The sequence below is a fragment of the Homarus americanus genome, unplaced genomic scaffold, assembly GCF_018991925.1.
Source record: "Homarus americanus isolate GMGI-L3 unplaced genomic scaffold, GMGI_Hamer_2.0 scaffold2224, whole genome shotgun sequence".
NCBI lineage: Eukaryota > Metazoa > Arthropoda > Malacostraca > Decapoda > Nephropidae > Homarus > Homarus americanus.
Genome location: NW_024712260.1, coordinates 837,501 through 851,957, shown reverse-complemented (window position 1 = coordinate 851,957; position 14,457 = coordinate 837,501). Strand labels below are relative to the sequence as shown.

Genomic DNA, 14,457 nt, shown 5'->3' with positions numbered 1-14,457 from the left:
GTAGAATAGTGCCAATACCATCACTAAGTCCTGGAATAGTATTATTATAAACTGGAATTTTTTTTTTTTTACAAGGAGGAAATCGGAGTGTCATTTTATTCAACACTTGACTGCACTTTGAAAAATACCAATACACTGATGTTGTTGTGGACTCCAGGACGTCTGCTGACAGCTAACTGGGGCAACGAGGCATACAGGGATTTATTTTCAGTAAATAAAAAAAAAACTGGCCACTATATAATGATCATTCCCTGGAAGAACACAGTATTTGGTACACTTGTCGTATGAACATTACAGAGGAAGAGTAGAGTGATTTAACCAGTCTTAGGTGTTGAAAATAGCCTCCGTCCTAATCGATACTCGTGAGTGTGCGTGTGTGTGTGTGTGTGTAGCCAGGGGGACGGAGGAGACGATCAATTTTGGAAGAGGATCAGGAGGGAAAGTAGGATGACTCACAGTTCTACTCATGGTGAATCAACTGCTCTTAACTCACACACAAGCACACAAGTATATAAATATGTACACATTGCCTGTCTAACCCCCCCACACACACACAGCCAAGAGGAATTTAGACAAAAAACTAGAAAATATTACACAATTTAGCCTACACTCATGCTCGACCTATTTTAATACATATTTTTTTCTCATTTACTCACCAAGTCATCCAGTTACTCATCACTACTTCATCTTACTCACCGGAAAGCCTAGTAGTAATGTTAGTCAGCGTCGCCAACGCCACCTCTCATTGAGGGGGGGGGATGGTGGGGAGTTCGCGGAGCTTGGCGTTGGTAATACTGCATCATCATTTGAATTACTTCGCAAATGATGTGTTATTTTGCCTGTTTGTCTTGTGTTGTTAATTATATATATATATATATATATATATATATATATATATATATATATATATATATATATATATATATATATATATATATATATATATATATATACAGTATATATATGTGTGTGTGTGTGTGTGTTCCCTGTTTGGTCTAATTCTAATACATTTCAGTGAATCGTCAAGGGTGCTCCTGACATTTTTAGTCGTGCGACACCTCAACGTCACAATACGTCTTGATTGGTCACACTCTGACGCCACTATGTTCTCCCTGATTGGCTAAGCCTCTTTGTTAGCCATGTGACGTCACTAGTTTATCCCTGATTGGTTAAGCACCCCCTGTAAAGTTTCCAATTGGCCAAAATCCGACTGATGTTCTCACTCAACCAATGTATCTGCCAATCAACAGGGTTTAGTTCACGGTAAGATTCAGCAAGAGGAAATCATAGAAAAGTTCGATTCACTTGAAAATTAACCACCCTAACACACAACTAACCAACCTTAACCTAACCTCCCCCCCCTTCCCCCACGCAGGGTTAAGGTGGTTAATCTCCAGATGAAATAATCTGGAGTAGCTAACCTTCAGGTGACCCAAAGAATTTAACCGTAATAAAGACAAAGAAGAAGCAAAAGACAATAAGATAACGAGGAATGAAAAAGAAAGTAAAATAAAACATATAACAAGAAAACAATTGAAAGAAGTATGAAGAAAAAAGTTTGAGGAGAAAGTGAGAAAATGTGTGTGTGTGTGTGTGTGTGTGTGTGTGTTAATATTTTGTTGAGACAATGATCAACACATACGAATCATTGTAGTATAAAATATTATCAAACTTTTAGCGACGTTTATGTACCAAGACAAAACATTAATTTCTTCCTCATCAAGCGACGCGACGCCTGGCATACCAACACCGTCCCGCCAACACTAACGTTTAACCTACAGTTTCTTGTCCCTCGGGGTGATGCGTCGGAGTACAATCGTTACCTTTCTCTCATGTCACTAAAAACCAGCATGTCACAGCAGCTGGGGTTGGGGGGGGAGGTGCTGCTGAAGAATCCATCGTCCCACAACCCAGCTTTTTTTTCAAGTTTAGAAGCTCCAACAACTTTCCCTGAATAGAATTCGCAACCTATCGATTTACAACAGGTACCTACTTTACTGCTAGGTGAACAGGGACTAAGGGGGCTAGGAAGTGTCCAAACAACTTCCGCTTGCCCGGGAATCGAACCCGTGACATCTTGCTTGCGAGGCAAGAACGGTACCGCTTCTACCACAAGCGCCCCTTTACAGCGTCAGGCGTCGTTTATAAAGATCGTCCAAGAACCATTCAAGTGACCCCAGAGGAAGAAGTCGAGAGGTGTGAGTTACGGAGGTTCTCGGTGGCTACTCGACGGGTTCTCGTCACCCAATCATCGTTGATTTATCGTGATCCTCTCACCCGAAAGAGAAAAAAAAGTGAGGAAAATTAATTTTTTTTGGTAAATGACCTGAGACACCGGAAATAGTTCACTCACGCTGCCAGTCGGAGAAGTCCATCAATCAGGTTACGGTGAGGCGGCCACTGGGCTGACTCACGCAGCCAATAGTCTTCACATGTAGGGTCATCAGGAGTGCAGGTGTTCTCCCACCAGCTCCGTCATCTCGGCGGCTTGTGCTCACTGATGGTAGGTCATCTCTTCATCGTAAAATCGTAAAAGTCTGCGATTGAGTTGAATACGTTTCGTCAGTTATGTGACACTGGCATCTAGGTGTCGTGACTTCCATCTGGCCGGTGGTTATGGCCAACGGACCACGACACACACACACATGACATCGTGACACCCTGGCCAATTGTGTCGCAGTGTGGAAGCAGCTCTCCTCTTCTCTCTGGTATTCTACATTCTACAAGGACAGAGAGAGTAGATGGTCGCTCGAGTCCGACTGAACTCCGTCAAGCGTGGGTGCTTGGAGGTCTGTTAGGTGTGAGAGGGCGTCCGGCTGTGACCGGGAGAGGAGAGGGGGGGGAGCAGTATGATGAGGGAGGGGAGAAGTTGAGGGCAAATCTGTGTGACATGGAGGGAATGATAGGGGGAGGAACTGAGGGGGGAGAGCGTATAAGTGTGGCTAGATGGTTACCACGTGCTCACTGCGCGCCAGGCCCCGGGATGAGAAAGTTCTCCCCGTATGTATCGTTAAATATCGCCTCAACTCCATCTGCGAGCTCACTGTTCTGGTGGAGGGAGAGACTTGCTGTCAGTGTTGTGTTAGTGGGGATGAAGTGAAGGAGAGGGCGACGTAGGGGAGTTTGTGTTGAGGGAAAGACAATGAGGGACACTTGGGTGATGTGGTGGGTGTTGACGGTGTGGGCAGCCCTAGCTGTGACCACGGCGGAGACAACTGCAGGTATACGTATGGGAAGACGAAACAAACCTAAGACTTCTTCCAGCGAGGACCTGGACACACGGCCTCGTCCCGTCAGGAGGATAGTGAACCCCCCAGGTATGAACGTCCCACGGATCAAACGCAGAAACTTGCCAGAAGGCCCCGTGGTGCTGGTGGAGTCCAACGGCAACCGCCGGGCATCGCTCGTCGAGGAGGACGGCAACGTACAGTACACATCTCTCAACAATAAGGTGAGTCAGGGTCCTTACCTCCATCACCAGAAATGAAAGTGACACAGAAAGGGGTGCCCTGAGCGACCCCCTCTTCTGTATACGACATCTAATCCAAAAGATAACTTAAAGAGGGGCGAGTGAGAGTGATTTGGTCGACTACCTTCCTCACTTCTCCTTTCAGGCACACAGTGAAGGGGACCCGGAAATGTACAAAAAGTTTCAGAAGACTTGGCCCCGTAGGGTTTAAACATTGTCAATAAGTGATACATTGTTAACCGTGAAAGCGTTGGCATGTTGATTATTTACCACGTCGAAGTATAAACAATGGAGAGTGCTTAGACAGTGATAGACTAATTAAAAATGCATTTATACTTCATAAAACAACAAATATATGACTAAATTTGAACGATTATTTACAAAAAGTTAAAAAACCCAAACGAGACCCAACGCTTCTGTTACACCCTGTAGAGTCTGTCACTTAGTGTTTAATTGCAGATCATATCAACGTAACTCCTTTGTTGATGATGATGATTTACCCCACAATGGCGACAGTCTCGAGTGCGGTACACCACTAACACCTCACTCAACACCCATTAACACTACACTTTACACCTCAACATCCATTAACACTACACTTTACACCTCAACATCCATCAACACTACACTTTACACCTCAACATCCATCAACACTACACTTTACACCTCAACATCCATCAACACTACACTTTACACCTCAACACCCATCAACACTACACTTTACACCTCAACACCCATCAACACTACACTTTACACCTCAACATCCAACAACACTACACTTTACACCTCAACATCCAACAACACTACACTTTACACCTCAACATCCAACAACACTACACTTTACACCTCAACATCCATCAACACTACACTTTACACCTCAACATCCAACAACACTACACTTTACACCTCAACATCCATCAACACTACACTTTACACCTCAACATCCATCAACACTACACTTTACACCTCAACATCCAACAACACTACACTTTACACCTCAACATCCATCAACACTACACTTTACACCTCAACATCCAACAACACTACACTTACACCTCAACATCCAACAACACTACACTTTACACCTCAACATCCAACACACCTCAACATCCAACAACACACTTTACACCTCAACATCCAACAACACTACACTTTACACCTCAACACAACACTACACTTTACACCTCAACATCCAACAACACTACACTTTACACCTCAACATCCAACAACACTACACTTACACCTCAACATCCATCAACACTACACTTTACACCTCAACATCCAACAACACTACACTTTACACCTCAACATCCAACAACACTACACTTTACACCTCAACATCCAACAACACTACACTTTACACCTCAACATCCAACAACACTACACTTTACACCTCAACATCCAACAACACTACACTTTACACCTCAACATCCAACAACACTACACTTTACACCTCAACATCCAACAACACTACACTTTACACCTCAACATCCAACAACACTACACTTTACACCTCAACATCCATCAACACTACACTTTACACCTCAACATCCAACAACACTACACTTTACACCTCAACATCCAACAACACTACACTTTACACCTCAACACCCATCAATACTGCACTTTACACCTCAACATCCATCAACACTACACTTTACACCTCAACACCCATCAACAATACACTTTACACCTCAACACCCATCAATACTGCACTTTACACCTCAACACCCATCAATACTGCACTTTATACCTCAACACCCATCAACATCACACCTCAACACACACCAAAACTACACCTTAGACCTAAACACCCACCAACACTATACTTCGCACCTCAACATCCAACACTTCTCAACACCTCCCCCAACACTACACTTCGCACCTCAACATCCAACACTTCTCAACACCTCCCCCAACACTACACTTCACACCTCAACATCCAACACCTCTTCTCAACACCCACCAACGTTCAACACTTTTCCCATGATTTCCAAACGTGGACGTGAGTGAATTCGTAAGTTTTTCCTTCAGCTTGAGTGACAGTATAGTAAGTATATAAAGCGTATCTTATGTATTCAAGCTTTAAATTTTAAGCTAAGTAGAAATATGGAAAATAAGCGTATCCCCCTCCAAAATTGACCTCTCACCTAGACGGCAAGTAGAAATAAGCCGAGTTGTGTATATTCCTGTATATTCAGTATATTGAGAATTTTCACAATACTTAATCTTTCAACTCTAGATGAAGAGGAAACCAATATATTAAAAGCAGATTTCCTAGTAAATTCAATCTTTCAACCCTAAGTGTCGCGGAAATAAGCAAACGAAGTGAATTTTCCTTCTAAACTCAGCGTCAGCAATTCCCCTTTCGTGTGACTACGGCAACGTGATAATTAGAGGACTTAAAATTACCTTACCTTACCTAATCTAATCTAACCTATAACACCCCTGGAATATATAAGTCATTTGCGAGGGAAAAAAGTCATAGAAGAAAAGTGTCCTAGAATTGTGTAAACTATTGATTGCAAAGATAAAATTCCTAAAATTCCCGTGTTGTCCGAAAGTAAAAGTACTGTAATACCCACTGCGAGCTCATTCATATCGACATCAATTTCCTAATCATAGTATCAGCTCTTTTGAATCACTGAGTTTTTATTTATTTATTGCCTCATTCATTATACCACTCAAAATATTTCTCAACCAACAATGATGATCAGTTTACGTCGTTCAATCTCTGAATTCTCATGTATTTTTCGAACCTCATTTTATGATTTCCAGACAACACTTATAAATAAAATGTATATAATAATAGCAATTAAGATCAATGAAATAGCATCATCATTCATCATCCGGAAGTACATTATTTCCTTTGTTTATCAGGCAGTGAACACAGTCATTATCCACGATCACTTCTCAAGCGGCGGCAGTTATTGTTACGTTCCGTCGTTCCGTTCCCTGGGGGAGTTAACTCACACCCCCATTTTCCCTCGTCACACAGCAGGCCATCCACTCTCCGGGTTACGTACAACTTGTAATTTACAACACTTAATATTTCACTTCGCTAGTCACTTTCTCAATCACCTTCTACAATAAATAAACACCTGTCTTTATTATTTTCTTCACTTCAATATTTCTTCTCAGTGTTGTATTTTACACTGATGACTGAAGAATTAAAAGACAAAATATTTTCATGTTTGGCTCAATAAACATTATCACTAAATCATTCCAAATTGTTAAATATATTCTATTGCTAACAGCTAATTATTTCCACACAATTTGCACACCGACTTTCACAATGTCATCACACTTGATTTTACTTTTACGTCATCATGTCCTGGGGTTATGTTGTTAAGTCATCATGTCCTGGGGTTATGTTGTTACGTCATCATGTCCTGGGGTTATGTTGTTACGTCATCATGTCCTGGGGTTATGTTGTTACGTCATCATGTCCTGGGGTTATGTTGTTACGTCATCATATTGTCCTGGGGTTTATTGTTACGTCATCATATTGTCCTGGGGTTTATTGTTACGTCATCATATTGTCCTGGGGTTTGTTGTTACGTCATCATATTGTCCTGGGGTTTGTTGTTACGTCATCATGTCCTGGGGTTTGTTGTTACTGTTAACAGTCAATGAGTAGTGCGGAGGAATTTAACAGTCAATGAGTGATGGTGAGGAGGAGGAGGAAGGTTGACAGTTAATGAGTGGTGGTGGTGATGATGACGATGAGGAGGAGGAGGGTGACAGTTAATCAGTGGTGAGGAAGAGGAGGAAGGTTAACAATCAATGAGTAGTGAAGAAGATAAAACAGTGTTGCCAGTCAAAAAGTAGCAAGATCCGCTAAACAAACTCGGTTACATCTCTCGTGTCTTGTGGTGTTAATTAAAATAATGTACACCCACCACTAACTGCCTCCCCCATCACCAACATCACCATCCTCATCTTCTGGGCCACTTAAATTACCGCAATTAGTACTGTGTCTTGGTAATTAACGCTTTACATATTACAAACGACTGTATCTCTCAAAATTCCCTTTCACTCGGTAATGTTTGTTGATAAATGATTCACAGAGAAAGAATTTCATTGATAGATCGCAAGTAAAAAAAAATGTTTCACTTTATATACCCGTAGTGGAGTAACGTGAGCCATTATGTGTAGGCGTGTATGTGTGTGTTAAAGTTGTATTGGAGTGTAAATGTATTAAATGAGTATTGGCGTGCAGGCGTGTACTGGGCGTGGAGGAGTGTAGACAGGACGCACCACAGTTCTGCTCTACTTACCACCACCAGATAGCGTTACAGTACAGTATAGATTTCTCTGTATCGTGATAATGTTGAATATGTTGTCAGTCATTTCTCCCATAAAAGGTTTACGTGTTTTGTAATTGTCGTTTTCTGCTGAGTCGTACACTGTATGAAATGACTTTGGTGTTTTTAATGTAGATTTATCTGTCATCTCTCTCCCTGTCAAAAGCAAAACACACTGTCAATGCTTTCACATCTCCTGCTGTCAAAATATTGTCTTTTTGTGTATGATGTTTTTCACTTTTATTTGTGCTTCGCAGTCAATTTTGTTCGCCAGTATTATTCATCGACTTCGTTGCTCCCTAATTCGCTAGCAATAATGTCATCCGTTCGTAATGTTATGCTACCCGATTTTATTTTGTTTTCGGGTCTGTTTCTTGGACAATATTCCCAGCTGTGGCTCTCTAGTTTGTTTACATCCAACACATAGCATACCACACCCACGAAGTCAAGCATCAGTAAACTACAGTCAATGTGATTTATTCCCCTTTGCCTTTCTACGCCAGTCCCAGTGTGATAATTATACCCGGGTTGTATTAGAGAGGGTGATGCTACGCTCTGTTGTTTCTGTCTGTTTTTATTTCTTGTTTTATGCCATGAGTAGTTAATGTCAGTTCCCCTGTCGGAAACTCTCACTGTCAGTTAATGTATCAGCTCTGTCAAACGTCATTTATCAAGAGCCGAGCTTTTTTCATAGAGAGTATTTACACTTATACACGAAATACAGAATAATTATTGTTGGTGGTGACGCATGTGTGTGTGTGTGTTCAAGACTGATTCTTGGATCTTCAGACTCCCATTCCCTTTCCCTTCCCCTCTTACTATCTCCCATAATGCATCTGTCAAAAGAAGACTGGTGTTAGTACGGGTGTGGAAATGGAAGGGCCAGAGAGAGAAGCTGGGAAGGGGGGGATAAAACCTTGGCTCTCTATAACCTCCAGTCCCTCCCATTCCACCATACCCTTCCCTTTCTCCCATCCCACCCACCACATCACCCTCCCCAACCCTCAAATCTCCTCATCCCACTCTTCCACCCCCTCACTCTCTCATCCCATCTGATCCTCACTCTTCCACCCCCTCACTCTCTCATCCGCGAAGAATTATAGAACAGGATACAACAATAGTCTTTAGAGGCATTCTATTTCCGGGTCACCTGAGGATTACACACCCAGCTTATTTCACCTGAAGATTAACCACCCTAATGCTATTTGGAGAAGGGGGTTGGGTTAAGTCAGACAAGCTAAGGAATGTTTAGACAAAGTTAACTTGGGTTAGGTTAGGTTAAGATAGACTAGTCATCTAATCTAAAGTAACCTAACCTAATGTAATCTAACTTAACCTAACCTTATCTAGGGGTGGCTAATCTTCATGTGATCGTTCTGTAAAAATAAGAATATCACTAAAAAAAATTCACTGGAGAAAGTTTTTATTACGTAAATGACATGTTTTTTTCTTTTCTTAATTATATAAATAACAGTCAAATACACCTCCCCGACATCTGCCTTGTTTAACCATGGAGCAACGATGTACTGAGGCGTTATCTGTCAACACTACTGTATTATATCTCTCCCATCTGTCAGCAGCAGGAAGTACATGTAGGTCACCTGAAGATTAGACTCCCCAATTTATTTCAGCTGATGATTTCTTAACACGCTAACCTAACCTTACCTGATGATTTAATACCCTAACGCTAACCTAATCTAACCTTACCTGATGATTTAACACCTTAATGCTAACCTAACCTTACCTGAAGATTAGACACCCCAGATTATTTTACCTAATCATTAAACGCCCTAACACTAACTTAACCCCCAGGTAACGTTAGGGTGATTAATCTTAAAGTAAAATAAGCTGGGATGTCTAATCTTCACGTGAAATAAGCTGGGATGTCTAATCTTCACGTGAAATAAGCTGGGGTGTCTAATCTTTAAGTGGTTCAATTATTCCTACAGCGGAGCCACAAATACTGACAATAACCAACTTTCTCCCTCATTAACTAGTACGGCCGGATTTTAATGAATTCTGAAGATTGTTTTTCTGCTGTGGAGTCACAAATACCTTTAAAAAATTCTTCTTTCGTTGTCATTTATTGTTTGTAAATACCTTGCTATGTGTTCTATGATATTCTTCATTCAATAAGATGATGAAGATGATGGTGATAGCTGCAATAAGGCTAAATAGTTACAAGTAATGGTATATGTTTAGTGTCTTTATAGGTCGCCCATCCAAGAAAAATAATATTTTTTTTTTATCATGAACACAACTAATTCTTTCCTCTAGCGTAAAAAAAAAAATCATCTGCCATCTTTATTGTTTTGTTATGATTCCCTCACCTAAAAAGAAAAGAAAAGATAGCATTAATTTTCCTATGGTGCGCCATCTATGAGACACCCAGCACAGTAAAAGCGAAATCCCATCTTTTATGCCTTTACAGATAAAAGAAAAAACATAAATCTACTCTTAGCTAAATATCTATGACGACTCCAACCGCGAAACCTTACAGGACAATGTTTACGTCATTTATACAACTCCTACGTAAGCTTAGCTCTCTCTCTCTCTCTCTCTCTCTCTCTCTCTCTCTCTCTCTCTCTCTCTCTCTCTCTCTCTCTCACTTCCGCTCGCTTTCTTTTACTTTCAAGAAAATTACCACCGTATCATAGGTTTGGGAGGAGCAACAGAGAAGCCGAACTTTCTACATGGTTAATTATATAGATGGTTGACTCACGTAATGGCAGATGCGGTAGATTGTGAGGCATATAATCTAGTAGTAGTTTGTTTATATTATCTCAATGAACCAACGAACAACCGACCTTAATGTTACTTCGCCACTGAACCCCAACCAAAAATATGTGTGTGTGTGTGATGGCATCAGTCAATCACACTTGGTGGTAGGTCATCATTAATTCATGCCACACACACACAGCCCAACGCTTCAAATTGCTCCATCTAGTAGCAGTCCCTTACATCACCGTCGGTAACATCAACAAAGGCAAACAACTCGGTAAAACACACAAGTGGCGAAGCTACAAGTAATACCAACGAGTGCGAGCCCGTCTATCACACCGAACATCCGCGTGAGCAACATAAGAAACATTTACACACTGACAACTACAATTACACACTGACAGCCACGCAACCAACAGCTATAAACAACATACAAAAAGCATTACACACAGACAGGATAATAATATGACGCAATTAATAAGTGTGTTATTACCTGACAGCCAGCGAGATAAAACAGCTATATATTAACATTACAAACAACAGATTTCTTCCATCCCCAAAAATATCCATCAGAATTAAACGGTAATAAACCCGTAAGAAAATCTCCCACACTAAAAGGAATAGACGGTGGTAATGACGCCTTTGATAGGTGCCGCCTCCCTAGTGTTTACAAGTTGGTAGATGTTAAGACGTCGTGATCAGTGCTTTATGGCCCAGCAAGGCAGTTGAAGTACCTACTGTATAAATCTCTAAGTGAATGGTGCTTGTGGTTAAATCCTGGAAGTTGAAACATCTCCCCAAAAAAGTTATCTTCTGTAGAAACTAATACTGTATTGTGCTTGATAACCCCCCAAAAGTTATCTTCTGCAGAAACGAAAGCAAACAGAATGTTGAATGTTATCCCTGACAGCTGAAACATCTTGCAAACTAATTTCTAAAAACACCAATAAATGTTGTGTGGTAACAATTTCTCAACTAATCTGTATACCCGTAACCGAACTAACTTTAAGCTATGGTTTACCTAAGGTACTTCAAGGAATATTTTTTTTAAGCCTCGTGTTAGTAAACTTATAGAAAAAAAAAAGTATTGAATATCTGCAGAAAAAATACAATTAATGACTGCGAATTTCATCCTAATAATTGAAAAAAAGTTCACACAATTTCTCTAAATAGACGAATAGACAAAAAATAGCTTCATGACTCAACAATTTCACTCGCTAAGTAATACTAATTTTAGTAACCGATTTTTTCCCAACGCCATAAATTGAGATCTAAGTATAACATTACCCGAACCGGAAACAAACGTGAGAAAGTGGTGAACTTGAAGGGAAATCAGTAATAATTATTTTTTCGCCTGGGTCGCTGAGCCTCTGTATGGAAAACGGCGCCGCGTCACGGTTGTAGCCTACTTTTGTCTATTTTGAACCGAGCGTTGGGGGGTGGGTGTCTGTTGTCATCAAAAGCCTTCTCTCTTTTTACTGTACCGTGGGGGTACCATAAGAATAAACTACATCACCACGTACCATAATTCTGCACAGCGTTTACCATAAAGATACACAATAACCAAGTACCACAAGCTTACCGTGAAACACACACCACGATCTCACCATGAATATAAACTTTACCATGAGTCATGAGAACTCCCGTGGAGAATTTAGGAGAGAAGAGAGAAACTAAAATGATAAGCTCGAAAATAATCTCTCAAACAGATAGAAAGAATAGTGGTGCACTTTACTGGCAGTTTTGTAGCGTGACATGTACAAACACTTGGGTAGATAATTATTACAGTTGGAAGTTTGACGTGAGAAGAATCCGATGTTGGCTAAGCACAAATGTTGACCTGCCTTCATCACGCACGAGACCGTCTCCTATTGCTGTTGTGTGTGTTGCTACGTGTGTTTATGTATGTGGTTATTTTACCTTTATTTTGCATCTGTATTTATTAACATTTGTCATCTAATTTATATTTAGTAATTAGTTAATTTTTCAATTAACTTTTTGTTGATTTTAATATATCGTTCGTTTTTAACCCTCCATTGCGAATACCAGTGGATAAAGTAAAAGTATCCATCTACTTAGCAGAAAACAATAGCCCAGGATATCACATGACTGACCCCCCCCCCCTTGTAGTCTATAAAAATTGTACATGAATACTGACTCTTACTTCTAGTATTCAATTCTCAGCCATCTTCATTTGTTTTGTTATGAGTCCCTCAAACGAAAAAAAATTTATATATTAATCTTCCTATAGTGAACGACGTGATTCTGAACAGAGAAAGGGGAGGGAGGGAGGGAAAGACATACAGTACATAATAACAAAGAACCTCTCGTACGTCTACGGGAAAGGGTCGCGGAAAGGGGACGTGATTGCTGCCCGTATCATCATTGGGTATGACTTTGCTTGGGAGATTGGTATCTCCGCATCCCCTGAGCAACGCTCTTGTGCATTATGCAGAAGACCCGACAGCAGCACCCTTATCCACTACCTCCTAAGATGTCCCCACACACAACGCTTCCGTGACGCCTGCTGGACCACCACTCCACGACCCCCTGACGGAGACACGATGATCCTCCCCATACTGGCCAGATATTTTGTAAATAATATTGATTATGTGTTAAAGGAATATCCTTCTTTCCTTCCTTAGGCTTTAGTAAGCCCCTTTATAATATTTATACTGTACTGTATATACTTGTCACACTTGCCAGATGCTTCTGAAGGCATTGTACAGGGGTACCTAGTGACAGCACTAGGATCCCGCTTCCTCTATCAAGGAATAAACAATTGAAATTGAATTGAAATTGAATAACAAAGATTTCAATACTTTAATCTGCTCGATAATGGGTTAATCCTAATCCATAACAATATCCTGATCCACATCGTATCCTAATTCATATCCTAATCCTAATTTTAATTCATAACTTAATCTGCCTGTCTCCTTTCCTTTCTCTTGTCTATCTCTCTCTCTCTCTCTTGTCTGACTGACTGATATCCAGCTTAACCTAATAAGTTTCTCATATATTACACAGCGTAACTCAAACTATTAATACAGTATATAATAATACTTGGGGAATTAAATCACCTGAAGATTAGACACCCCAGCTTATTTAACCAGAAGATTAACCAACATAACGGAAGCTGAGGGGTTAGGTTAAGTTAGGATAGATAAAGTTAAATTAATTACATTAGGTTAGGGCAGGTTTGGTTAAATTAGATTAAGCTAAAGTGGTTATTGTTCAGGTGAAATAATTTCAAGTTTAATATACTGTACTCTCTTTAAGAACAATGTGACCCAATTCGATAAAATGAACTGATTTGGCTCATAGGCATCTTATATAAACCGTGAGGTATATATATATATTTACGTGTGTGGAAATGACAAATCGGCGGGAAATTTACGTCATGTCTCGAAATCACCGGACAAAGATTCATATGAAAGTTGATTTTTTTTGTGTGTGTGATGGGACTTGATTCAATATGCGGGTGAGAGATGTTACTTATCATTACACTGGTATTTGTGAGAAACTTGTGGGTGTAAGGTAATGAGAATGTATGAATTTCCCAACATCATTGAGTGTCCCAGCGCTCCGCCACCCTGCGCGAGTGACAGACAATCTTCTTCAAAAAACACTGGGAATTTCAGGTGATGTAATAACACCTACCCATAACAGGATGATGGGCGCGGTATTCAGGATTCTCGATGAAGCAAAATTAAGGGTGACTAATGTATTTTACTTTGTACGTACATCACATTTCTTAACATGACTGATGCAATACGTTTAGAAACACAATAATTACATACCATCATCACAACGCTGTCGAAATATGTTCAGAACACACATGTTAACAATTTCTAGGTTAGGTAAGGTTAGGTTAGGTAAGGTAAGGTAAGGTAAGTGTAAGGTTAGTTTAGGTTAGGTAAGGTAAGTGTAAGGTTAGTTAAGGTTAGTTTAGGTTAGGTA

At 40.4% G+C, this 14,457-nt stretch overlaps 1 protein-coding gene across 1 annotated transcript in view; it reads left to right on the top strand.

Moving 5' to 3' along the window:
- The first annotated feature begins 2,977 nt into the window (after positions 1-2,977).
- The window catches only part of LOC121859745 (dentin sialophosphoprotein-like), a 25,004-nt gene continuing 13,524 nt past the window's right edge, over positions 2,978-14,457 (top strand). The window contains exon 1 of the mRNA XM_042356714.1: positions 2,978-3,451. Coding sequence (XP_042212648.1) covers positions 3,143-3,451 — 309 coding nt within the window. The 5' untranslated portion in view covers positions 2,978-3,142. The remainder of the gene's footprint in view (positions 3,452-14,457) is intronic.